The 27,500-nt window shown below is 44.6% G+C and overlaps 2 protein-coding genes across 2 annotated transcripts in view; one reads left to right on the forward strand and one right to left on the reverse strand.

The window, feature by feature from the left end:
- The window catches only part of gareml (GRB2 associated, regulator of MAPK1-like), a gene marked incomplete at both ends in the record, with an annotated part of 37,757 nt that extends 36,588 nt beyond the window's left edge, over positions 1-1,169 (forward strand). Inside the window, one exon of the mRNA XM_080743970.1 lies at positions 548-1,169. Coding sequence (XP_080600096.1) covers positions 548-1,169 — 622 coding nt within the window. The remainder of the gene's footprint in view (positions 1-547) is intronic.
- A 4,748-nt stretch (positions 1,170-5,917) lies between these two features.
- LOC308301234 (trifunctional enzyme subunit alpha, mitochondrial-like) overlaps positions 5,918-27,500 on the reverse strand; it is a 30,109-nt gene continuing 8,526 nt past the window's right edge. Inside the window, exons 7-21 of the mRNA XM_080745139.1 lie at positions 27,102-27,204; positions 25,794-25,916; positions 25,052-25,170; positions 24,401-24,457; positions 20,198-20,307; positions 19,422-19,556; positions 16,688-16,859; positions 14,963-15,049; positions 14,645-14,785; positions 13,676-13,744; positions 12,093-12,206; positions 11,497-11,578; positions 9,968-10,082; positions 9,311-9,456; positions 5,918-7,865 (exon numbers count right to left, since the gene is read on the reverse strand). Coding sequence (XP_080601265.1) covers positions 7,720-7,865; positions 9,311-9,456; positions 9,968-10,082; positions 11,497-11,578; positions 12,093-12,206; positions 13,676-13,744; positions 14,645-14,785; positions 14,963-15,049; positions 16,688-16,859; positions 19,422-19,556; positions 20,198-20,307; positions 24,401-24,457; positions 25,052-25,170; positions 25,794-25,916; positions 27,102-27,204 — 1,719 coding nt within the window. The 3' untranslated portion in view covers positions 5,918-7,719. The remainder of the gene's footprint in view (positions 7,866-9,310; positions 9,457-9,967; positions 10,083-11,496; positions 11,579-12,092; positions 12,207-13,675; positions 13,745-14,644; positions 14,786-14,962; positions 15,050-16,687; positions 16,860-19,421; positions 19,557-20,197; positions 20,308-24,400; positions 24,458-25,051; positions 25,171-25,793; positions 25,917-27,101; positions 27,205-27,500) is intronic.

Genomic DNA, 27,500 nt, shown 5'->3' on the forward strand with positions numbered 1-27,500 from the left:
ACTACAAGGCCTGCAAGAAAGTAGTTCCCAGCTTTTTTGCCAACAACACAGGTGCAGATAATTGGTGCACTGTGGAACACTGTGGAAAGAAATAACACACCTGGTTTTGATATAAACTGATTCAAGGTGTGGATTATAGTCTCATATACCACAGCAATTAAAGGGAAACCAGTCAATCAGAATCAAAGGAATGGAACTAGCTGTTTTAGAATGCCGAATAAATAATGGACCTTGATATGAAAACGGTTGAAAACCACTGTATTATAGTATAAGGGCACTCAGGTGATGCAGTGGCAAAGTAGCTGCCATGCACACCACCACAGAGTCTGGGGGTTCAAATCTTAAAGAAAAAAAAAATGTTTGGGGAGGATTTAATTTACAGTACATAATACCGTCTAAAATTGGGGAGAAAGAGTGTGTAAAAAGCTAAAAAGTGTGGGTTTTATAAATGAAACCAATGAAAAGTATTAAATAGAGCTTTTGACAACATTTGACCAGATTTCCAGCTGACGGTGACCATAAATAACCACCATGTCTTCTGCCCCAGCTGTTCTCCAGCTTCAGAGACGTCTCTGTACTGCTATCCCTGCTCCTGGGCCGACTGTCCCGCCCCCAACGCCACCCACTCCAGTCCTGAGCCAATCCCTGCCCTTCCTGCTAACACCACGGCCAATCCCCAGCCAGGACAGGCCACCTGGCTGGAGCCATCATGGGTGGACTCCTATACGTCCGGCCCGCGGCTGAGGCCGCCTCCCCCTCAGAGCCGATTCGCTCCTTTTGGAGCGCTGAATCCTTTCAACCGCCAGTCGCCTTGCCCCTCTCCCGAGCCCGTAGCCAACCCCGCGTCCGATTCCTCCTCCCGGGGTGCGGAAGGGGGCGGGACTTCATCGTCGGGGGTCGCCGAAGAGTCGGGAGGAGGTGCCCCCCCGAGCGACCCCACGTGGCGCCCCCCCGCCGACCTGTCCACGTTGTCATTGGAGGAGGTGTCCGCCTGCCTGCGCTTCATCGGCCTATCGGAGGCGGCGGTGGGCGTGTTCCAGCGGGAGCGAATCGACGGCAGCCTCCTGGTGCAGCTGACCGAGGACATCCTGTCACATGACTTCCACCTGAGCCGACTGCACGTCACCAAGATCACACAGTTTATCCAGGGCTGGAGACCCAAGATCTAACACACACACACACACGCACGCACACACACGCACGCACACACACGCACGCTCACACACACCAAGATCACACAGTTCATCCAGGGCTGGAGACCCAATATCTAACACACACACGCGCACGCACGCACGCACGCACGCACGCACGCACGCACGCACACACACACACACACACACACACACACACACACACACACACACACACACACACACACACACACACACACACTAGTCAGGGGATATTAATAAAACCTGGGAATAAATTCCTTACCAAACCATTTCTTCACCAATGTGTTGGTAAAGGTGTCTAGCAACATATCTAACAAAGATTGAAACTCAACATCCCAAGGAAAATCTTTGACAGCTAGGGTAACTTTTGGTCTCATCCATTTACTATACACTATACTATACTATAAAGGCAAAAAAGACTCCCAAAAAGTCTGGTTTAAGTGGGATGTGAGGGGTCTAACTAGGTGTTTTTAATTATGCTGAATCCATTGCAAGCATTTGTTTTGCACAAAAAACATTCCTTGGGCTAAAAATGGACCCGTACAAAACTGTGAATAGTGATGACTCATCACTAAACCATCATTTTGGGGGGCCGTTTTTTTTCCTTTATAGTATAGTGTATAGTAAGTGAAAGAGATTTTTCTAGGGATTATGAATTTCAAATTGTGTTAGATATGTTACTAGACACCTTTATGAACACATTGGTGAAGAAATCGTTTGGTAAGGAATTTATTCCCAGCTTTGACAGGTATTCTGATAATATTACCTGAATACGCACACAAACGCACAGACATACACACACACATACTGTACACACACAGTGCTGTCTTTACTGATTATAATGTGCCTGTTGGCCATTGAGCCGTCCTGAATGTGCCTTCTACTAGGACCCAACTGGCTGCTATTATAGCCTCCACTGACTGGAGCGCAGACTCTGCAGGAGGGAAACCATGACACCTTGTGGTGAAACTTTGGAACTGACACCTAGACTGGCATGGTGTCTGCCTGACCCATTGACTGACTGACTTAGCCTACCTACTGTATGTGCAGTTGAAATCCAACATTGGGGCTAGTTTACTAACTCAGTGGTTCTCAACCTGTGGGTCGGGTCCCCAAATTATTTTGGGGGGTCCCCAGGTGATTAGTAACTTAATGTGCAATGGTGTTTTCTCACTCAACAGTAAACAAACCAACGTAAAGTTTAAGTATTGAATATTGAAACAGAAGTATATAGAGGGTATCTACACATTTCTAAAGTGACAATTTAAGGACTTTTTAATACCTCTAGAAAATTACAAATTAAACATTGGCCTGATTGTTATGTCAAATATTAGAGGCAGAAATTGTGAAAATAGCCGATCTACATGCTGCGAGGCGTTGTGAGCATGTAGATCTGCTATTTTCACAATAGAACCGTGTTATACAAAATGTAATGCCTCAACTCTTGCTCGTCAGGGTGGGGGTCCCCAGTTAAAATATGATTATTTTGGGGGTCGCGGCCTGAAAAGGTTGAGAACCCCTGTACTAACTGACCACAGCAGGCAGTCAGACTTATGCCTGATGTATACTCCATCGTACGACGTGTCGCACGCAGAGTCAATCTATAAGCTCACAACGTGTTGTGAACTTATAGAGCTGCTATTTCTGGGGCGAAACACCATCCTATGACGGAACATAAATTGAGCATGGGATGGATGCACTCTATTTCAACACATGCATGTGTCAAAAACATCTTAAGATGACAAAGGTTGAAGGCAATTATGCTTGGATCTGTAATTGCCTGGGGAGAACGCACACACATAGGGGCCTTTTCCACCGGCAAAGAACCGGTTCTGGTTCGTTCTCCCACCTATGGGATGAACCAGAGGTGTGCTTTTCCACCGAGAACTGGAGTTGGTTTCGAACCGTAAAAGTTGGTTCGGAACGGGAACCACAAAATCTTTGGTTTTTCCAGTGAACCACCGTCTGAACTGGGGGACAATGGCTCTGGTTCAATCTGGTGGAAACGCAAGCCGGTTCGCAAAAACAAACCAAGGTTCCAAGAAAGTTGAACTGGCACTGGTCCTGGAATCAAGGTTCTTTTGGTGGAAAAGGCCCCATACAGTCTCATGCACAGCCATTTGACCATCCCTGACATGAGCACTGAATCAATGATAGCTGTTTCAAACCTAAAATGTTATCTCTGGATTTTGTTTCAATAGAGCTTCCATTGAAAGGATGTTGTGTTACAACTTAAGGTTTCACAAGAAGAAAAGTGTCAACACTCTGGCTCCATATGAAGTATGTTTTTAATAATTAGTACCCTTTTTGATGAATAGATTATTACTTACGGTATGTTCATTCAGAACGTTCAGAAAATTAGAATTTACAACGGCATTGCATGATTTTAAAATGTGATCTGTCACCGTCGTTTGATTATTGACTGACACTGATTTGGGGAAATGAAAAGGCCCCTTGATTGCTCTTACCCACCCAGTCATGATTGTCTGATCAGGTGTCTCTTGTTGGTGTGGCCTGTAACAGTTTGTTACCGTGCCATTTGTTCATTCTGATGAAGGCCAGCAGGCTGAAACGTCAATAAATTAAACCAGGGGTCTTCAACGTTTCCAGGCAAAGGAGCCCTTAGTTGGGAGAGAGATGAAGCAGGGACCCCCACAACCTGTTCATAGATTCCATATAGTTTCATCGTCTATCAGCAGTGTATTTTGGATTCATGTCAATTTGTGTTTTCAGATATTTAACCACTTGAACCGTCATTACCTAATAAACTTGACCTTTCACTCTGTACTTAGTCTGCTCTTTTCCCCCTCTACACCAAACCTCTTTGCCGGAAATAGCCGATCTACAAGCTCACAACGCTGCGTGCTGCGAGGCGTTGTGAGCTTGTAGTTCTGCTATTTTTGGCTACAGTTCTCAGAATATGGACACAAGGTTCAAGTTGTTAATATAAAAGGGATTGGAAGATTTGGAGGACCCCCTGTAGTAACTCTGAGGACCCCCTAGGGGTCCCGGACACTCTGTTGAAGACCCCTGAATTAAACAGAACTTCATATGGAGCCAGAGTGTGACACAATCTTTTTTTCTTTTTTAGTTTGTTCCCAGTTGCCAGCACCTCACCACAGCCATTGGTGTGCGTTACCTTTTCTACCAACACGGTTTCACAAGACCGTCACTAGATCTACAGATGTGTTGAAAGAGTGCAGTGACTGCTGTAACCCCTGAGTCCTGACCATAACAAACTGCTTGGTATCTCTAATTTTCTACTGCCACATAAATGTTCATTGTTAGAATGTTCTGATGGTCTTGATTCAGACAAAGGATAAACCTTGGCAGGAGAATCTCCTGTTGGACGTCCAGCATCGGCTACGTTTCGAGCTATTCTGCTAAATTATTGCAGTTGGACAAACTGCATCGAGAAATAATGTGAAATATGTGAAACTGATACTGTATGGTCATCATCTGCCCTGAACTGTTGTGCCGTGTGCTTGATAGAGTTTTCTCTAGTGTTACCCCTTGAGGTTGTCATTGAATCTCTGAGCTGGTGTAATACGATAGGTTGAGACAATCATGGCACACCATGAACTTCATCTAAATTGGACCTAGCTGAAGAAGGGTAGCCAACGTTTGATTTACATCAGCACAAGACTCCGTTCAGGCAAAATTGACCTCCTTGATGGCTGCCAGGAGAAGTTGGAATTGTGAGTGAGCAACTTCAAACCACTTTTTGGGAGCATTTTGCAGCCTCAGAGTCCGTTCTATGAATTCTATTTCTAAGTCTAACTGTAATAGAGTTACATACCATGCCACCACACGGTTAGTGATGTTGTTTAACCAGGAACTGTAGCCTAAAAAAAATATGCTGATCTAGAAGCAGGCTTACCCAATTAGCCAGATAACTGTGAATCTCAATTCTGTGTAATCTTTGTTTTTGAATAATTTGTCTCGAGTCAAGATTAGCCATTGGTTCTTGTTGATGTCTTCTAGCCAAACCGACTGATCTCTCGCTATGAACTCGAGGAATAACTTGATAAGTTATTTCATAATACTGTTATTGTAGTCATCAGGAAATCCGGGTGATTCAGGACACTTTGCAGGGGCGTCACACCAAATTCTGGGCTCTGGGTACAAGGATTCACTGTGGGCCCCCCATGAATGTTAACTATTGAAAAATAGCAGATATACAAGCTCGCAGCGCGCGCTGCGAGCTTGTAGATCTGCTATTTTTGAAAAATTGTGAAAATGTGTTTCCATGTCAGTGATGCTCAAACTTTTTCATGTGAAGGACCCCCAAAATGATATGTATTTGGCCATGGAACCCCCATCTCAAAATATGTAGTTCCAGGGACCCCCCCCCCCCCCCCAGAAGCAAAATTTGAGTTACAAATGTTCGCTTAAAAAAATACATTCAAAGATTTGCACACATTTTCACGACTTTTCAGAAATAGCAGATCTACACTCTGTGCCGCGCTGTGAGCTAGTATATCTGCTATTTTTCAATAGCTAAAGTTACTAGGGCCCCTCCACCTTGGGCCCTAGTGACTCAGTCCCACTCCCCCCCCCCCCCCCCTTGTGACGCCCCTGAACCTTTGTGGCATCTCCTTCCTGGACCGTACTGATCTACTCTGTGATGCTGTAACCACAACGGACCTCGCAAACAAGAGGAACCAAGATGATAAACAAATTAAAAATAAATAGAAACTTAATGACCTCTGGAAGAATGAACCGTTTCCCTGGTGTATTTTAATTATTCTGGGTGGTAAACAGGGGACAGTTGGTTTATTGAGGCTATGGCTGGATGATACCGTCCAGCGCGTATTGCATTGAAAGACACTGTTACAAAATAAGCAGCAGACTAATAGATACAGTTATCAGAGATGGAGTGCAAAAGGCCAGACTCCCTTGGGCAGGCCGAACACAGACACAACCAACCAAAGGTCAAACACAGTACATTCTCTATGCATGTTGCCATACACGTTAGACCATCTTGCCCTGGACTAATCAGTTAGGCAAGTGCAATCATAGTAGTTCAATTACATTTAGATCGGTGTTTCTCAAAGTGGATTCCAGGGACTCTGTGGGTTCCTTTTAGGGGGTCTAAATTGACCCATACAAGTCTGTAACTCTGACAGTGTACAAATGGAACCAAATGAACCCAAACGGGTCCATTTGGTTCCATTTGTACCCTGTCGACTGTAGATGTTTGAGAAACACTGATTTAGATAATTAAACAAAGTGTTTATTCCTTTAGTGTTTACTGCTATTCCTCTTGTCAGTCACATTTTGTCCAGTTTTCCTAAGACGTTTGGTTGAGTCAGGAAGGACTGGGATAAGGCACAGCTCTGTATTATCCAACCACAAACAATGGTTTAATTATCAATCCAAAGAATCTAAAAAAGATCCATTATTATCTATTAATCAGTTGTTGTAGTTGTGTGTAATGTGGGATATGTTCAAACAGACATTGTATCGCATTAGGAAGACCGGTTGGCATCACACAAGAGGCTTCTGAAAATCATGACATGAGTCTGAAGCGTTGGATTGGGTTTGTTAAGGACAGCATTAGTTGTCCATGTTCTAATTTAAACAAGGGAACAGTAACAGTTTGCCCAGGTGCAGCCTTGTAGCAGTTACTATCAGCCATTTGAAAATCAGAGTAGTAGTATCACAGCAGAATTCATGTAAATTCAGTTCCACGCAATAAATGCTAGTTCGCAATTCCGCGAAAACCTGCAATATTTCTGCATAATAGTCAAATGGGAAAAAGCTCTCTCTGTGTGTTTGCCTCGTCCTAGAAAGAAAGGGTGGAATCACTATTTTACTTTGCTGCTTGCAACGTTAACGTAAAACATAAGACAACAGAAACCCTTCCCAGCAAGCACGGTCAGGACCTGGACCAATCAGTGACGTCTGGATTGGGGCCAGATCACAGCCCTGGACCAATCAGTGACGTCTGGATTGGGGCCAGATCACAGCCCATATGGGCAGGATCTTCATGTCATTACCAGGACGTCATATGGACTTTTAGTTTGACAGGATTTACTGGTATGTTGGTAATCAGGTGATATTCTAGGCCAGATAAATACAACTAGTTAGATATGTCCCAGAATTTAACCTTATATGCTCATATTTAAACTAACATTACAAACAATAATCCTGTCAAACAAAAAAGTCCATATGACGTCCTGGTAATGAGGTCAAGATCATCCCCATATGAGCTGTGATCTGGCCCCATATGGGCTGTGATCTGGCCCCATATGGGCTGTGATCTGGCCCCATATGGGCTGTGATCTGGCCCCATATGGGCTGTGATCTGGCCCCAATCGAGACGTCACTGATTGGTCCAGGTCCTGACGTGCTTGCTGGGATTGGAAATTCCATGACAGTTCAAAGCGTCTGCAAAGTCATTTTGGGCTGGCATAATCGCACATAAAAAGCCCAGTGATATCAGGACGGTGTGGGTCTTCAAAGTGACCTCTCTCTGGGCACTCTGAAGGAGGTTGCGGTGAGGTCTCTCTCTGGCCACTCTGAAGGAGGTTGCGGTGAGGTTTTACACATGGAACTTCTTGCTGGGGTCTTTGGCGTGGTCCAGTAGCAGCTGGCAGGGGGTGAACTGGTTACCGTAGACCTCCTCGAAGCGCCTCATGATGCCCACCAGACGCTCTGCTCCGATGGAGTCCACGAACCTGAAGGGACCTGGGGGACATCGGTGACACAATGATGGGATTATAGCCACAGCCAGGGACGTCACCATTATGACATTTTACATGGCGATTAATTGTCGCTCAAATCATTGCGATTAACGATTTAATTGTGTATTTGTCGTTGACAATTACATTTCTGTTTGGCTTTTAGGCTTTGAAGTTGCACATGGCAGATATGACACATAACCTAAATATATAGAGACATATTTGACAACTTTATACTTAAAAAAATAACATTGATAGTGGAAATAGCCGATCTACAAGCTCACAGTGAGTTGTGATGCGACGCGTTGTGAGCTTGTAGATCTGCCATTTCCACTATTTTTGACTTTTTAAAGAATATATGAAAATATTTCAACATGAAACGATTCTGACGATTCTGAAAAATAATCGCGATTATGTAAAATAATTGCGATTAGACGATTATGTTATAATTGTGACAGCCCCTGACATTGGTGACAGAATAATGGGATTATAGCGACAGCAATCATTTCTTCTTTTTTTTGTAAGTCCTGTTTTTTTTTTTTTTTTTTTTTGTGCTATTTATCTATTTAGCATAATTAGTTCCAAAACTGTCTTTGAAGATAAGAGAAGATCACATAAGATAAAGCAGCGACAGCAGCAAAGGATGGAACACAGGGGAGGCACGGGTAATGAACATAACCTAACCTGTTTATTATAATGACTATGCCCTTCATTGATTCCAATCACCAATCATGTTTCTGGATACGAGTCGATGCAAATTGCTTAAAATCAGCCAATAACATCTGTTGCGAGTGTGTGTGTGTGTTAGGGCATTCACCAAAGATTCGAATATTCAAATATCAAAGTCACTATTCGACGTTGAATATGAATGAATAAAGCTCTATACCAGGGGTTCTCAAACCTTTTTAGGCCGTGACCCCCAAAATAAACATATTTGAACTGGGGACCCCCACCCTGACAAGCACTTGGAATTGTAGGTATTACATTTAATGTTACTCGGTTCTGCAGATAAATATTGTGAAAATAGCAGATCTACATGCTCACAACGCCTCGCAACGCGAGGCGTTGTGAGCATGTAGATCGGCTATTTTCACAAAGTTCGCCTCTTGCTTACTTAATATTTAACAGTTTGGCCAGTCCTGACGAATATTCGACTATTCGAATACTTTGAGGTCGAATAATTCGAATACTAAAAAATCACTATTCGTGAATGCCCTAACAGGCACACATTTATTGTGAGCATGCAGATCTGCTATTTTCACAATGTTTGCCTTTTGCTTACTTAATATTTGACAGTTTGGCCAGTCCTGTAGAATATTCGACTATTCGAATACTGAGGTCGAATAATTAGAATACTAAAAATCAATATTCGTGAATGCCCTAGTGTGTGTGTGTGTGTGTGTGTGTGTGTGTGTGTGTGTGTGTGTGTGTGTGTGTGTGTGTGTGTCTTACCGCCCAGGCATGGAGGAAAGCCCAGTCCAAACACTGCTCCAATGTCTCCCTCCAAGGGGTTACCCAGAATGCCCTCCTGCAGACACAGCACCGCCTCGTTCACAAAACGAGACACCAGTCGGTACTGAACGTCCGAGTCACTGGACCTGCAACACACAGGCACACACACACACACACACACACACGCACACACGCACCATGAGCGAGTGTCCGCAAGAGAGCAGTAAGGTTGAGCAGAGAATGGGGGGGGGCTGACATTTCTAAAAGGGCCTTTTGGTGGAAATATGCGACGCGTTGTGAGCTTGGAGGTCGGCTATTTTCGGTGCTTGATACCACACTGAACTTTGGTAAGCATAATCAAGTCAATACTGGAGATATGAAGTAACTGCATGGCTTTCTACTCAGAGAGGGCAATTCTTTCAACATAAGATGCTGCGTTCAAGTTCAGGAGAGTTTGGACAAGGCAATTCCCTTGAATGCTGCCTTCAGGTATATCATGGAAAAGAGGGCATTTGCATTTCTTTCACCATAGTAAAAACTGCATTCCTGGTCTGGAGAGGGCACTTTTTACAGACTGATAAAAGGGCAGGGGCTCAAGCCCCCTCTGATGTCTATGTGTGCACGTGCCTGAGGTTGAGTAGAGTTTGTTTTTCTTACACGCTGGGTGGAGCTGGTAGTTGAAACTTCTTCAGGATCTCCTCAGCTTCAGGATTCACGCTCTTGTCTTTCTTTCCCTTGCCGTACACGTAGCAGCCCTTGCCAGATTTACGACCTGTGACGCGACAAAACACGTTCGTTCATCCAGTGCTAGATTAGATAATGCATTTTCAAACCAAAAGAGTTGTTTCAGTATGATCTGAAAAGGACTAGGTCATCTGCCCATTGAGGTCTAATGGATCTGTAACACAAAAAAACTACAATTGAGTACCTGAGATGAATAACAGTGTAAGTCCATATTTTAATTTTTTTGAATATAGATATTTTTTGATTTACCAGACTGTAGACCACAAACTAGTCATTTTTAATCTGTTAAATTGTTAATGCACTCCCCCCTCATTTTGTTCAATTGTCTGTTGTAATGTTATCTATCTATCTAGGTCGTCCTCAGACGAGCCCTCCATCGTTGTTTCCAGTCATCTCGGTTCTCCATACATCTGGCCAGCTCATTGGTGTTCTGTGTCCCTACGTCTTCCTTGAGTATGTCCACGTATGTTTTTGTGGGACGTCCTCGCGGCCGGTGCCCGTGTGTTGGCTCCCACAGTACCAATTTGCTGGCTGGAAGCTCCTGGTGTCTTTGGCAGTGTCCTGCTAGTCTCATTCTTCTGGTGGCAATTTTCTCGCTTACCTTTGGTATTCCCTCATACAGGCTCTCGTTTGTAACATGTGCACTCCTGTTGATGTTGAGTACTGCACGCAACATTCTAGTGTAGCACCCGTCTAGAGACTTCTGCAGGGTTGGCTTCAGGGTCCAGCATTCACTGCCATAGAGGAGAACAGACTCCACCGTTGCAAAGAAGAAGCTAAGTTTGATTTGGCGGGGGAGGTTAGAGTTCCATACACTGTTCATGCCGTTCAGGGCCCTCCAAGCGAGTGCCTCCCTCCCTTTGTTTGCTGAATATTGCTCGTACGGACTTATACTGTTGTTCCACAAACTGTTGGAGATATACTGTTTTTACACTTTACATAAGTATTATGTCTTATAATTCCTAATATATATGAGTTAAGTAAAACAAATCTAATTCAACAAAATGAGGGGGGGGGGGGGTGCATTAAGAATCTAACAGATTAAAAACTTCTAGTTTGTGGTTTACAGGTAGTTTGTGGTTTACAGGTTGGTAAATCACTGTTCGTCTCAGGTACTCATTAGTGAGTCGTCATACGTTTGCTATTTTTACGTACTGTACATACAGTCGTTATGGTGTGGTTTATCCTGAAGAAGAGAGCTTGACTTCTATAACAAGCTATAAATGATGATTCTATATGAGCTGTAAATAAAGAACAAGCTATATATGATGATTCTATATGAGCTATAAATAAAGAGGTATATATGATGATTCTATATTAGCTATAAATAAAGAACAAGCTATATATGATGATTCTATATTAGCTATAAATAAAGAACAAGCTATATATGATGATTCTATATTAGCTATAAATAAAGAGGGACTTCTTCAGAGTAGGTTAACCTTTGAAGCCTTTCTCCACCATGATCTGAAGAGCCTCCACGTTCCCTCCTCCAAGACGAGAGCCAAACGCCTTTCCCAGATCCTACAAGCACAGAATGGGATCAGCGTTCAATAGGATACAATGAATGTCTCGTGGCATATTTCAGCTCCACTGTGTATGTATAATATTATACTGTACATATGTTGGCAGGGTTTGCTGGGGTTGGATGGTGGGAAGAATCCATGCCTCTGCATGCATTTGCTTTTGGAAAATGTAGATTGTAGTCTGATTGATATTTATTTTGCCAATATTACATTATTTTATTAGAAATCTATGCTAACCCTAGCATCCATATTATGGGCCAATTTTGAACAAATTTCACTTTCTAGTTTTTCCAATTTAAAATGTTGTGAGAATAGCAGATCTACAAGCTTGTCATTGTGAAAACACTATGAGGTTGTAGATCGGCTATTTTCACCATTTGTTGTAGACTACAACATAGTACAGTATTTGGCAGTATTTGGCTTAAATGTAAATGTCCTCTGGGTACTTAAAAGGACATTTCTGAGGAGCAGCAATGTCGTAGCATTTTAATAGCAGTAATTAGTTCCGTTACCTCTGCCACGTGTGCACCCACGTCAATACCAACTTCATCCACCAGGGTTACTGCGCCAACGGGGAAGCCGAAGCCCGTCGTCAGGGCGTCCAGCTTTTTAAAGCCCACCCCTTCCTGTAACACCAGACCAACAGGTTAACTCTCAAATACCCGGAACGCGCCCGAGTCGCGTTAGATTTGAACCACTTTAACCATTATTTTAAGCTTTAACTTGAGAAAAATAGCAGATATACAAGCTCACAGCTTCTGCGAGCTTGTAGATCTGCTATTTTTGAAAAATCGTGAAAATGAGTGCAAGTCTTTGAATATATTTGACCCGATCTTTGACCCGACTTCTAAATCCTTCCTCTAAATCATGCTGTTCTCAAACCTTTTCATGTCAAGGACCCCCAAAATTACAGGTATTTAGCCACGGACCCCCCATCTCAAAATATGTTGTTCCAGGGACCACCCAGAAGCAAATATTTGAGTTACAAATGTTCGCTTTTAAATAGATATATTCAAAGACTTGCAAAAAAATAATGATTTAAAAAAAATAGCAGATCTACAAGCTCGCAGCGCGGCGCTGTGAGCTTGTATATCTGCTATTTTTCAATAGTTAAAGCAGTCAATAATCCTAGGCATAAATGGGTTAACAACAAACACCCCTCTATGCATGCATCTGTCTGCTTTTGGAGTATGAAATAGTTTTCCAGCTGATATACATGGTCAACATCGGGAATGGAACAATGTAACTGTTAAAATTTCAATTATGACTTTTGTGTCAAAGTACTGTACTGTACTGTACTGTACTGTACTGTACTGTACTGTATGAAGATCTTCCAAGCCAGACTTGCGCATTGGCTTATGGCATGAAGTGAGACCATACATGGGCAACTGGCGGCCCGGGGGCCACATGCGGCCCCCACCTTCACTTAATGCGGCCCACAGGTTAATATTGGAATACTGATATATTTGTGATTTCAGCCGTTACAATACCAATCATGCAAACATGACCTGCTTTAATTACTCCTAATGACTAGTACTAGTCTTTTTCATGCAGGTCCAATGTATTTGTATTTAAGTTCATAAAGTTAACATATTAGAACATATACATGCATTTTGAAATTAAATAAAAAAATTCAAACTAATTCAACAATGGCAGGATTCCAATTAAAAAATAGCAGATCTACAAGCTCAAAATGCGTCACACTGTGACGTGTTTTGAACTTGTAGATCTGCTATTTTTGCTATGTTTGACTGTACATGTATATGCATTGTGGCCCTCTGAAGTGAATGTGGAAATATAGTGGCCTTCTCCATCATCAAAGTTGCACACCCCTGAGTGAAGCTGGTTGCACACTGCTGCGTTTTTCGTTGCGAAATGCGTTTTTCAGGGCAAGGAGAGAGAGAGAGAGAGATAGAGAGAGCAAGGGACCGAGTGGTGCGCGAAACGGGCGGCAGTGTGCAAACGTGACTGACATAACGTGAGGTTGATTTTTTTATTCACGCGCTCCGAAATTCACCCCGATATTCGGCCCGAAAAACGCAGCAGTGTGCAACCACCTTTAGAGCGTATTAAAGGCAGGTGGATGAGGGCTCACCTGGAGTGCACGGACAGCTTCTGCCAACATTGGACCCAGACAGCGAGTGGTGTAGAAGCCAGGACCATCCTACAGAACAGGGAAAACAGAGGGGGTGCAGAGAGTAAGACAGAAGGTGGCAGGTTCATACACGTATTAACATTATATAGGGAGCAAACACACATGAATTAGTTCCAAATCCACAGTTCAATTAATTAATTTAACTTTCAAGAGTGTACAAACAGAACCATCTCGGCAAGCCAAATGACGTCATTACGTTATGATAACGTCCTCCGGTGACGTTCAGAACTCGGCCAGATCACAGCCCATATGGGGATGATCTGGACGTCATATGGACTTTTTTCTTTGACAGGATTATTGTTATTGTTTGTAATGTTAGTTGAAATATGAGCATGTGTAAGGTTATATTCTGGGACATATCTGACTAGATATGATATTTATCTGGCCTCGATCGGACCCTCTCTGATTAATCCAGGACGTCCGTTTTCGTGGGCAGGATTTATGTTGGTTGAAACCAGGTGATATTCTAGGCCAGATCTGACTAGTCATGGTTTGACTTGATCTGGTCCCAATCGAGATGTCACTGATAGACCCTATTCACAGCCTGCCCACTAATATGGATGCTAATTTCTCAGCAACTTCCTGGTGCCAGCTTTGAAGGGTAAACTAACACAAAAATTAAATTATAATGCTTTGTGCCTTTTACTATCTTGTGTTCTTGATCATGCTAGCCGTATTTTATACTTTACTATTCGGAAATTGCATTAAATGTGTGATTTCTGTGTTAACTCTATGGGCTTTTAGTAGGGTCTACCCTTCAAAACGTGACGTCAGCACCAGGAAGTTGCTGAGTGGGCGGGCCGTGAATAGGGTCCATTGGTCCAGGTCCTGACCGTGCTGACCGTAACTCTTCTGAGTAAAACTATAACTGGAGGAGTTTACTATGTAGTGGGGGTCCTCTCCTCTCACCTTCACCACGATGATGATCTTGCCCTGTCGGAGGCCCACGCTGACAGCAGAGGCCACGGTGTCTTTAGATGTCTTGTCGGTGGTGATGATCTCCAGCAGCTGCATCTTGTCCACCGGGGAGAAGTAGTGCATGCCGATCACCTGCACACAAGAAACAAAAGAAAACTTCAATAGTTATTTTCTTTTTTTTTTTTGTGCTTCATAAATGTTTCAATACACCGCTGCTGCTGCTACGGCTTTGGCTGCCGTGACATAAATTCTGAGATTAAGAAGCTTTGAAGTGTGCCGTTAGTCCAAGAACGTGTGCCTATCACTGACCTTCTCTGGCCGCTTGCTGGCAGCAGCGATGTCTTTGATGGGCAGAGACGAGGTGTTGGAGGCGAAGACACAGTGGTCAGGAATCACCTGAGAGCACATTGAGGGTCAAGAGTCAGCGGGGAGGGAACAGAGATCAACTGAGAACACAAAGAGTTAGGGCTGTCACGATTATGACATTTTATATGACGATTAATTGTCACTCAAATACGGTAATTGCAATTAACGATTTAATTGTGTATTTGTTGTTGACAATTACATTTCTGTTCGGCTTTTAGGCTTTGAAGTTGCACATGGTAGACATGACACATAACCTACATATACAAAGAAATTACTTACATTATTTGACAACTTTATACTTAAAAAGGAACATTGATAGTGGAAATAGCCGATCTACAAGCTCACAACGCGTCGCGATGCGACGCGTTGTGAGCTTGTAGATCTGCCATTTCCACTATTTTTACTTAAAAAAAATATTAAAATGTTTCAACATGGAAACGATTATGACGATTATGTAATAATTGTGACAGCCCTACAAAGAGTCACAGTTACACTGTATTTCAATTTTTTTATTTAATTACCACACCCACAGTATTATCTTTATGAACTTGTAAGAGACAACGGATGACCTAGACTTAACACCGTCCTGTGTGTTCCCCAAGCCGGGTGTAAATCAGGATGTTTTGTTTGGATTTGGTCTTTATATCAGATTTTAGTGTAGGGAACCTCACCTTATTTAAGCCTGTTGTTCTCTGTGTAACTGAAGCCACTCATTAGTGCTGGTCTGTGTGTGGATTAGCAGTGTCATGCTAGCCTTGTGTAGATCACTGACTCACAACCTTTTCAGCCCGCGATGCCGTCCCCAAAAATAAATATGACAACCACTTGGAATTGTAGGAGTTGAGGCAGATACAAATTGTGAAAATAGCTGATCTACATGCTCAAAACACCTCGCAACACAAGGCGTTGTGAGCTTGTAGATCAGCTAAATATTGCCTCTTCTGTAATATTTGCAACTTTTATTGTATAGTTTGTTGATTACTTTTGACACCCACCCACCCCGTTTCGGGTGTTAAAAATATCTTAAAAGTCATTAAATTGTCACTTTAGAAATGTGCAGATACCCTGTATAGTGTACTGTACTTATACTGTATATTATTTTGTTTACTGTTGAGTGAGAATGATCGTTTGTTTACTGTTGAGTGAGTTAACAATGTTGCACATTAAGCTAATCATCTGGGGACCCCCAAAATCATTTGGGGACCCCCTGGGGTAGGGTCAAAGCAGTGGCACGGGCCATAGATTTGTTTGTCAGCACTGCAGCCACACTGACTAAAGGCCCTTTTCCACCGGCAGCGATAACGATGACGATAGCCATAAAATATCACAGCGATAATTATGCCTTCACATTGATGTCCGATAAAGTTATCGGACATCAATGTGAAGAGGCACCAATTAACAGCCGCTCGCGCAGAGCGCATCGCGAGCTGTTTGTCAGAGACCCAGTTCCATATCACTGTGATCTTAACCACATCGTTGTTGATCCTAACGATGTAGTTGTCGGCTATCGTTGTCTTTATCGGTGTTGGGTGGATGCTGCCGATCCACTTCAATTGAAAACCCACTTTTTTAAATCGTTGTCGTCATCGTTATCGCTGCCGGTGGAAAAGAGCCTTAATAGCTATCAGTAGTTGTAGATCCTCATCATGCTGTAGAACCAAGACTTACCGCTTCCACCTCTTTGAGGACTTTATGTTTGATGTTGATGTCCTCGAACACGGCCTCGATGACCATGTCACATGACCTGAAGCCCGTGTAGTCCAGCTGGGCCGACAGGTTGGACAGGACGGAGTCTCGCTCAAACGATGTCAACGCCTTCTTCTTCACCTTGTCATTGAGGCTGAGGAAGAAACAACACTCATGAGTGAATCCGAGGCCTTTTAGGAGTTATGGACATGCATTAGGGCAGTGTTTCTATTTCAAGTTCTCCCCTTAACTCTGACAGTGTACAAATGGAACCAAATGGACCCGTTAGGGTTCATTTGGTTCCATTTGTACACTGTCAGAGTTACAGACCTGTATGGGTCAATTTAGACCCCCATAAAGGAACCCACAGAGTCCCTGGAATCCACTTTGAGAACCACTGCTTTAGGGCTTGATGTTCACACTGTCTACAGTGATATAACGGTGACCTCTAGTGCAGACGGTATGCTATTGCACCTGTGCTTGGAAATGTGATAAGTGTTGAGGCTGATTCACACTATATACACACAGGTATTTCCCCAATAAATGCCCTAACCCTGGCAATGTTAGAGATTATTGTCTCCACCAGCCGAAGGCAGGGGGAGAGTATGTTTTCGCCCCTGTCCGTCCGTCCGTCCGTCCTCCGAGTTTGTGTACAACTAATCTCCGGCGCCGTTGGCCCGATCGCTGCCAAACTGAGCACACACACTCCCTGGATGCCAATTCAGAACCTCTGCCCCACATTTATCAAATGGCCCTGTTCTAGCGCCACCATGAGGCCGATGTTTGCAAAACACATTTCTGTACACTATTCCTACAGATTTTGTCCAAAAATCCTACAAATCGGTAGACAGTATCTCTACAGTCATGTGATCATCATGGATATGTCCGATTTTCCATATTCCATCCTGATTGGCTACAATTGGCTTCCAAAGTTTGCAGGATTGCTCCGTTTTGAACAAAATGCCTCAAATCATGAACACAGCGTGCGATCTTGGTTTCTCAAATCAGCCTCATGGTGGCACTATAACAGGGCAATTTGTGTGGCCTGGTGGAGACCTGTGCTCGGAAGAGCACTGCTTCTAGTATTACTTATGTTATTTCAATTATACTTTATATTTCAATTATACACGCAATTATAGTCATTACATAATTTATTTCGATATTAATTATTTTACAAATGTATTTGCACTTACCACATACTTTATCTTTTAGCAGCATATTTAAACTACCGTTGTCCGTCAGGGGGCAAAGGTAACCAGGAGCGGCTTGACACCATCTGAGCGAGGCCAGCTACGTTTGGCTCGCGACCGGAAGATACTGGCTGATATTGGCCGACAACTTGTGTTTCCTCCAGAGATCGCTACAACCACCCTGAGACCTGACTGACTTGGTGCTCTGGTCCCCTTCTCTAAAAAAGGTGTACATCATCGAGCTCACAGTACCCTGGGAGGACTCAGTGGATGAGGCTTACGAGCGGAAACACCTACGCTATGCAGAGCTCGCTGCTGAAGCACAACAGCGCGGCTGGAACACTGAAGTCCGCCCAGTGGAGGTGGGATGCAGAGGGTTTGTGGCAAGATCTACAACCAGACTCTTTGCAGACCTGGGAATTAAGAGGCCAAAGCCAGCGTTCAGCCATCAAAGCTGCATCGGAGGCAGCCGGAAGAAGCAGCCAGTGGCTTTTTATGAGGAGGAAAGACCCCTGCTGGGCCCGGAAGTATATAGCAAACCAGAAGGTATGCGGTCAGCCTAAGCCTGACTCGGGGAAAAGGACGACCCTGCCTTGCATAGTCCCATGAGAAGTCAGCCGTTCTCATGACTAATCGGGATTGATGCAAGTTCAGGGCTGATCACCCTGAGCTGGCCACCTCTGGCGAGGGTGCGTGTTTCCTAAACCCACCAGGATTGAGTTAAGACCCGCCTCGCGGAAACGCCTCTCTCAATAATCTTAAGTATGAAAGTGCATATGAACCTTTTTACAGTCCATGATATGAAAGTTAGTGCTCTTAGTGCAAAGCTATACTGTACCTACTACCTACCGAACCATTACAATAATACACGCAGCATAATACGCCCAAAGCCATATCCAAACTATAACAATTTAACTGATAATCAGTATGAGTTTATATTTTGAGTACAGTACTAGTGACAAATTAATTGCTTTCTCAGTACGTTTTTCTCTTTAGCAAAGTTACAAAGTTTTCCCTTTTTTAAACACAGTAGGCCTACAAAGTAAGTTTCAAGTGTTTTTTTTTTTTTTTTTTTTAGCACAGTTTATTTTGAGCACTGTAGTGACAAATTAATAGCTGTGCATTGTGCAAATGCAGGCTTTTCTCAGTACAAGTTTTAAGATTGTCTTGCCTTCACTAGGTCTGACCTTATCCACCCTCCATGTGTCCGGCAAGGATTTCAGTCACTCCTGGACATTCTCGCGTTTCCGCGAGGCGGGTCTTAACTCAAGCCTGGTTTAGGAAACACGCAGCAAGCGTGTATGGTGTAATGGCCGAAACACCCCATGACCTGGAGGAACACTTCTGATGATGCGTCCTAAATGAAAACCTAATCCCAGCCCAACCTAATCCCAGAAATGTAACTTTTTCCTAAAGGGGATAGTATTGTGCATGGCACCGCTTATATGGACAAGCTGCTCCCTTTGCAAGGTCTTCATCATGTGTTTTGTTCCATTCAACCAGCGTGTGCATGTGATGTGATTTACCCTTTGTAGACCTGCTGTTCTCCCCTGGCGGCTCCATCCTCTGTGGTGTCCTTCAGAATGGTGCTCAGACCCTTGTCCACTGAGACCTGAGCTACACCTGCTCCCATCAGCCCTGCACCCAGGATGGCCAGCCTCCTGAAACACACAGGGACAACATCAGTGTTCAACACAAGCACCATGGCACAGAATAATCATACATTAGCCTAGGGTCCCTTCACTTTTCTGGGTTTGATCCGGTAGGGAGCGGAAACCACTTTACGTCATATTGTAGTCCTAGACGGACTACACTTTGGCCGGAACTATCAAACCGGAAACAGTTTTAACCCTAAATATTACCCTGCAGTCGAGGACATACTTTTAGGGCCTACCTAATAAAACCCTTGATGCGGAGTAGTTTTGCTTTTGGAAAATTTGTTTGGTAATTGCATCTTTTAGTCCAACTGTTAGCGACTGGCAAGACTACACTAGGCTACTCGAGCATTTTAATAGGGATTGGGGAAACAAACGGGGGGAACCAAAACAAAGCGACGCCGCTTATTCTGCTTGTGGTTTCTGCCTAGAACGGCTCAACGGCCCGTTGTAAACGAACAACAGGCTTTCCCCTGAGAAAGCCTGGTGACGCGTGGTTAGGCTGGTAGTAGAAATGAAATAAAGTTGTTCTGTTTAAGACAGATCTCATGGATGGATCTCAAGTTATTTGTCCAGTTTTAGGCTACAGCACACCTCTGGTGTACTGTGGAATCTAGAGAAGCAGTCACCCTGACCACTGTACGTACTTCACTTCCTTGACTGGCGTTCCGTAGTGGTTCTTCTTACAGGACACCTGACCCTGGTACAGACCAATCAGAGCCCTGGATTCTGACGTCATCGCCAGCTGCCCAAAGTTCTGAGGAAGAAGAGAGAATGTGTATGGTGTGAGTCTGGCCAAGGAAGGAAATCCCTGAATACTTCTCTATTGTGAACATAAACTTTCTGTGTGAATTGTTCTTTTTTTCTTTTCTTCACATTTCCAGCACAGCAGGAAAGTTCCTGGATGGCGTCTAGGGCTGTCACGATTGTGACATTTTATATGACGATTAATTGTCTCTCAAATAATTGCAATTAACGATTTAATTGTGTTTTTGTCGTTGACAATTACATTTCTGTTTGGCTTTTAGGCTTTGAAGTTGCACATGGTAGATATGACACATAACCTAAATATACAAAGAAAATACTGACATATGACAACTTTATACTTGAAAAAGATCTTTGAAAGTGGAAATAGCCGATCTACAAGCTCACTACGCGTCGCGATGCGACGCGATGCGACGCGATCTACAAGCTCATGTTGTGAGCTTGTAGATCTGCTATTTCCACAATTTTTTACTTTAAAAAATATATATGAACATTTTTCAACATGGAAACGATTATGACGATTATGAAAAAGAATCACAATTATGTCAAATAATTGTGATTAGACGATTATGCAATAATTGTGACAGCCCTAATGGTGTCTACTCCAGAATGCTAGGATGTCACATGGGAGGACCACGTCATCAGAAACGTGGACCTCCACACGGAGGCCTCCCACAGGTCACAGACAAGGTCAGGGAAAGAAGAATGAGGCTGGCAGGGAGCTGTGTCCGGGCAGGGGCGTCACAAGGGGGAAAGTGGGACTGAGTTACTAGGGCCCAAGGTGGAGGTTAATTATTTTATGCTTTAGCTATTGAAAAATAGCAGATATACAAGCTCACAGCGCGGCACCCAGTGCCGCACTGCGAGCTTGTAGATCTGCTATTTTTGAAAAGTCATGAAAATGTGTGCAAATCTTTGAATATATGTATTTTTTAAGCGAACATTTGTAACTCAAATTTCGGATGACCTTCACATGAAAAAGTTATGAGAATGGGGAATGAGAACAGAGCTGACTGAGAAAGAAAAAAACTAAAAACGAATTTTCACGTTTTTTCAAAAATAGCTTGCAGCGTGAGCTTGTATATCTGCTATTTTTCAATATTTAAAGCACAAAATAATGTGTAATAATGTGTTCCCCCACCCCCTGTGAAGAACATTCATGAATCCTTGTACCCGGAACCGATGGCGAGAGAACCCACATTGTGAGAGCCAACGCAGGCCACAGCCAAGAGGGGAAGGAGGCTCCCCACCTACAGTACCACCACCTAGCAACACCGCAGAGCTCTGGAAGGAGGCTCCCCACCTACAGTACCACCACCTAGCAACACCGCAGAGCTCTGGAAGGAGGCTCCCCACCTACAGTACCACCACCTAGCAACACCGCAGAGCTCTGGAAGGAGGCTCCCCACCTACAGTACCACCACCTAGCAACACCGCAGAGCTCTGGAAGGAGGCTCCCCACCTACAGTACCACCACCTAGCAACACCACAGAGCTCTGGAGGGAGGCTCCCCACCTACAGTACCACCACCTAGCAACACCACAGAGCTCTGGAGGGAGGCTCCCCACCACCTACAGTACCACCACCTAGCAACACCGCAGAGCTCTGGAGGGAGGCTCCCCACCACCTACAGTACCACCACCTAGCAACACCGCAGAGCTCTGGAGGGAGGCTCCCCACCACCTACAGTACCACCACCTAGCAACACCACAGAGCTCTGGAGGGAGGCTCCCCACCACCTACAGTACCACCACCTAGCAACACCACAGAGCTCTGGAGGGAGGCTCCCCACCACCTACAGTACCACCACCTAGCAACACCACAGAGCTCTGGAAGGAGGCTCCCCACCTACAGTACCACCACCTAGCAACACCGCAGAGCTCTGGAGGGAGGCTCCCCACCTACAGTACCACCACCTAGCAACACCACAGAGCTCTGGAGGGAGGCTCCCCACCTACAGTACCACCACCTAGCAACACCGCAGAGCTCTGGAAGGAGGCTCCCCACCTACAGTACCACCACCTAGCAACACCGCAGAGCTCTGGAAGGAGGCTCCCCACCTACAGTACCACCACCTAGCAACACCGCAGAGCTCTGGAAGGAGGCTCCCCACCTACAGTACCACCACCTAGCAACACCGCAGAGCTCTGGAAGGAGGCTCCCCACCTACAGTACCACCACCTAGCAACACCACAGAGCTCTGGAGGGAGGCTCCCCACCTACAGTACCACCACCTAGCAACACCACAGAGCTCTGGAGGGAGGCTCCCCACCACCTACAGTACCACCACCTAGCAACACCGCAGAGCTCTGGAGGGAGGCTCCCCACCACCTACAGTACCACCACCTAGCAACACCGCAGAGCTCTGGAGGGAGGCTCCCCACCACCTACAGTACCACCACCTAGCAACACCACAGAGCTCTGGAGGGAGGCTCCCCACCACCTACAGTACCACCACCTAGCAACACCACAGAGCTCTGGAGGGAGGCTCCCCACCACCTACAGTACCACCACCTAGCAACACCACAGAGCTCTGGAAGGAGGCTCCCCACCTACAGTACCACCACCTAGCAACACCGCAGAGCTCTGGAGGGAGGCTCCCCACCTACAGTACCACCACCTAGCAACACCACAGAGCTCTGGAGGGAGGCTCCCCACCACCTACAGTACCACCACCTAGCAACACCACAGAGCTCTGGAGGGAGGCTCCCCACCACCTACAGTACCACCACCTAGCAACACCACAGAGCTCTGGAGGGAGGCTCCCCACCACCTACAGTACCACCACCTAGCAACACCACAGAGCTCTGGAGGGAGGCTCCCCACCACCTACAGTACCACCACCTAGCAACACCGCAGAGCTCTGGAGGGAGGCTCCCCACCACCTACAGTACCACCACCTAGCAACACCGCAGAGCTCTGGAGGGAGGCTCCCCACCACCTACAGTACCACCACCTAGCAACACCACAGAGCTCTGGAGGGAGGCTCCCCACCACCTACAGTACCACCACCTAGCAACACCGCAGAGCTCTGGAAGGAGGCTCCCCACCTACAGTACCACCACCTAGCAACACCGCAGAGCTCTGGAGGGAGGCTCCCCACCTACAGTACCACCACCTAGCAACACCACAGAGCTCTGGAGGGAGGCTCCCCACCACCTACAGTACCACCACCTAGCAACACCGCAGAGCTCTGGACGCTGATGGACAAGGTCAGTGTGGAGGACGGTGATCCAGGAGTCCAGAGTTGGCGTCAGCTACTCCCACAATGGATCGCGTGTTGCAACATTTAGTTTCCGACCTCGCATTCTAATTAGTACCAAATTCTGTCACAATATAGCACTTCAAACACATCAACCTTGTAACCTGACAACAGCTGCTGTCACCTGTAGTTTTTGCTTTTCTACGTTTTGAATCATAAATATACTAGTAAGACGCCTCAGGGCGACATGCGATACCGAAGTTGCGCCAATTCTTGGCCATCTGGCCAGTGATGTATATCGGACCAGTTACCCATGTATGGAGACCCCTGGTACCCATATATGGAGATCCATGTACTGTTGTGAGAGCCCATCCATGCTTACTCAGTTATGTGAAGGTCCTATGATGTCTATGACATCTGACATCATACCCTTTTATGCCCATACATGGAGATCCCTGTCTGCAGTAGAACCAGCCGTTAGTGTGGTATGTGGCCGATGTGGCCTCCATATATGGGCATTCCCATATGTAGTCCTGTTAGATATGGGCTTAATATTGATAACATCAAGGAACTCCATATATGGGCATAAAAGGGATTCTGTTAGTGTGACATCACAGTGAAACCAGAGTGTGATGTCAGAGCGGCAAACCCATAGAACCACATTGTCATTGACAGACAGAGACTGTGACCGTTCACATACTAAACTGCGACCTACGGGCGCAATTACATGGTTGATGAATCTGTGGTATAATCGCAATAATACTCTTGAGGTCATGATATACTGTTAGATATTGGCACTGGTGTCTCATCTATGACAATCAGATTTATTGATGCGCTATATTTTGACTTTTGACACAGTGTTTTGGTGTGTGGGCCAACTCACCGTAGCTTCAGCCAGGTAGCCCTCATCTCCTCCCTTCTCCACGCCAGTCTTGACACACTGTATCCAACACAACACACACAGTCTTGACACACTGTATCCAACACAACACACACAGTCTTGACACACTGTATCCAACACAACACACACAGTCTTGACACACTGTATCCAACACAACACACACAGTCTTGACACACTGTATCCAACACAACATAGGGAACGTCAAGTACATACTACAGTACATACACTTACATTGTGTGGATGATACATTATAGTGCAGCTTGTATGCATTTCAAGCGTGGAATGAATATGTTTTCAACATTCACTGGCAGACACATTTTCTGTTGTTAGTACACTACCGTTTTGTTAGTAACTTTTTAGAAGTGTCATTGGTACATTGGTTGTCAAAGTGGGATCCCCAGGGACCCCCAGGGCTCCTTGAAGTCTGGGAGTTATGGGGGTCCTTGAACATTTTATGTTTGAGAACCACTGGTTTATCATAAATCAGGTCCGTTTATGCTGCCATACAATGACAACAAGATTAACCAATTCCTTTGTTAATCTTTTTTTGATTAATCTTACATCAGCAACACAACAGCTTGCACAAACAAAACTGTAGGAATAATAATGTGGGTGGAGTATGGTGTTTCAAACCTCTATGATTTTAACAGGAGCAGGGTACAGCCCTTTGGTCTGCTTCTGGACCTTCTCATTGACCGTCTTGTAGATCTTGTTCCTCACCGGGCCCAGACCCATCACAAAGTCCTGCAGTTCTATACACACACACACACACAAGTACGTTTTGGTTCAAACTAGATGTTCAGGTCATACTATATCGCAGAGGTAACAGGGCGTCCGGGACTCTTGGGGGGTCCTCAGAGTTACTACAGGGGGTCCTCCAAATCTTTGTGTGAAAGAAACTTTTTTCTCCTTTTATATATTAACCACTTGAACCCTAAAATCCATATTCTGAGAACTTTACCCAAAAATAGAAGATCTACAAGCCCACAATGCCTCGCAGCGTGAGGCGTTGTGAGCTTGTAGATCAGCTAATTTCGGTAAAGAGCTTTGGTGTAGAGGGTAAAAAAGAGCAGACTAAGAGTGAAAGGTCAAGTTTATTAAGTATTGACGGTTCAAGTGGTTAAATATCTGAAAACACAAATTGAAATGAATCCAAAATACACTGATGATTGTGCTGTCAAACGATGAAACTATATGGAATCTATGATCAATCTAGGTTGTGGGGTCCCTGCTTCATCTCTCTCAGCTAAGGGGTCCCTGGCCTGAAAATGTTGAAGACCAATGACCTAGATGTTCATGTCATACTATATATCGGGATCCACCGGTAGGAAAATATTTAAACACTTGACAGTTGTGGGCTGTGAGATTGACTGACTCTGCATGAGGCCTTTCTCCTTCTTCAACAGAACCGTCTTGTTGGCGATGCCTTTGGCCACGCCCACAGCCACCTCCTCCAGGTATTCAATGGTTCTCTCCTCCGCAGGCTTCAAACCAGGACCTGGTACGTACGCGCACGCGCACACACACGCACACGCACACGCACACACACACAGGGAAAGAAAATGAGATGTGTGTGTGTGTGTGGGGAGGCAGCGTGTATTTCTGTACATATGGCCCCAAATACAGGAACATTTACTTGGTATTTTTCTTGGCCTGTCATAACGTACTCCACTTTCTTTGTTGACTCCGAAGTGAAAACCGAGAGCTAAAAATGGGAAGAACTTGTAACTTTGACATTTGACTTGACTTTGTCTTGTAACCTTGAATGCTTCATTTGTGTTGGAATTGAGCTTTTCCATCATCGGTAGACCCAGAGGTCTGTGTGAATCTTTGAAGCACAAATACAAAAATAAATACTGGGGTTGCTCTGTTCTTTCTATATTTAAATATAACTGAATGTTCTCTTACTATGCCTCTCGGTTACTAAAGGATTATGAGAACATAATATATATATTTTTTATGTGTTTATTTGACAGGGACAATACAAAAAACAATATCAAGTTATAAAAACATGAAGCTGTTGCATTGTATAATTATAGAGTTTATAGCCAAGGCTAATTTGCAACCGCAGTCCCTGGTTAGGCTTTTCTATACAAATATCTACCTAAAAAGTCTATTACAAAAATACATGCATGAAGCTCTATTCTAAAAAGTACAAAATCAATAATATTCCCAAATTACAGTCAGAAAGCAGTGACATTAACATTCTAAATGTGCTTAAGTATGTTCACAGCTTTGGTTTGATTTTAGCCAACCTTTAACCTTTTCATTAAACATTTTGAGGTCAATTAGTTTTTGTTTTATTTCAGTTGGTAGGGCATGCCACAAGTGTATGCCTTTTATAAGTGTACAGTAGACTAGTATGTTTCTGTACAACACTGACAAGTTATGTATGCGTGTCTACTAGTAGGAGGAGAACTTATGGCATGTTGTGAGCTTGTAGATGCGAACAAGTAACTCAGGCTTAAGGCTAGGTGAATGCAATGGCAAAAGTGCATTATGAAAATGTGACAAAGCTGTGGTATGGGGACATGCTGACAAAAGACTGCCAAGATGTGAGTTTAGGTACTTGTGGAAAACAGCACAGCTGATGTGAACATGTGCACGAGTGCGTGCGCGCACACACACACACACACACACACACACACACACACACACACACACACACACACACAGTATTTACCTAGAGGGTCCACAAGCTGGTGCACAAGACCCATTTTCTTTGCCTTGTCAGCCCTGATGTTTCTGCCTGTCAGCATCATGTCAAACGCTCCGGGAAGACCCACCTACACACACGCGCGCACGCACGCGCACGCACGCACACACGCACACGCACACGCACACACACACACACACACAGAAACAATTCATTCATTGTGACATTGGTGCAGTGAAATAGCAGGACATACATACATAGTACAGGAACACAACACCACCTCACATGCAGTGCAGTGGGACAGTGTGTGTGTGTGTGTGTGGCATACAAACCACACTGAACTGCTTTCTTTTAGGACTTTAGTTTGAGAGAGAGAGAGAGAGAGAGAGAGAGAAAACCATAGCAGCATTAATACCAGTAAGACTC

This window comes from Nannobrachium achirus (assembly GCF_963921795.1).
Source record: "Nannobrachium achirus genome assembly, chromosome: 16".
Taxonomy (NCBI): Eukaryota; Metazoa; Chordata; class Actinopteri; order Myctophiformes; family Myctophidae; genus Nannobrachium; species Nannobrachium achirus.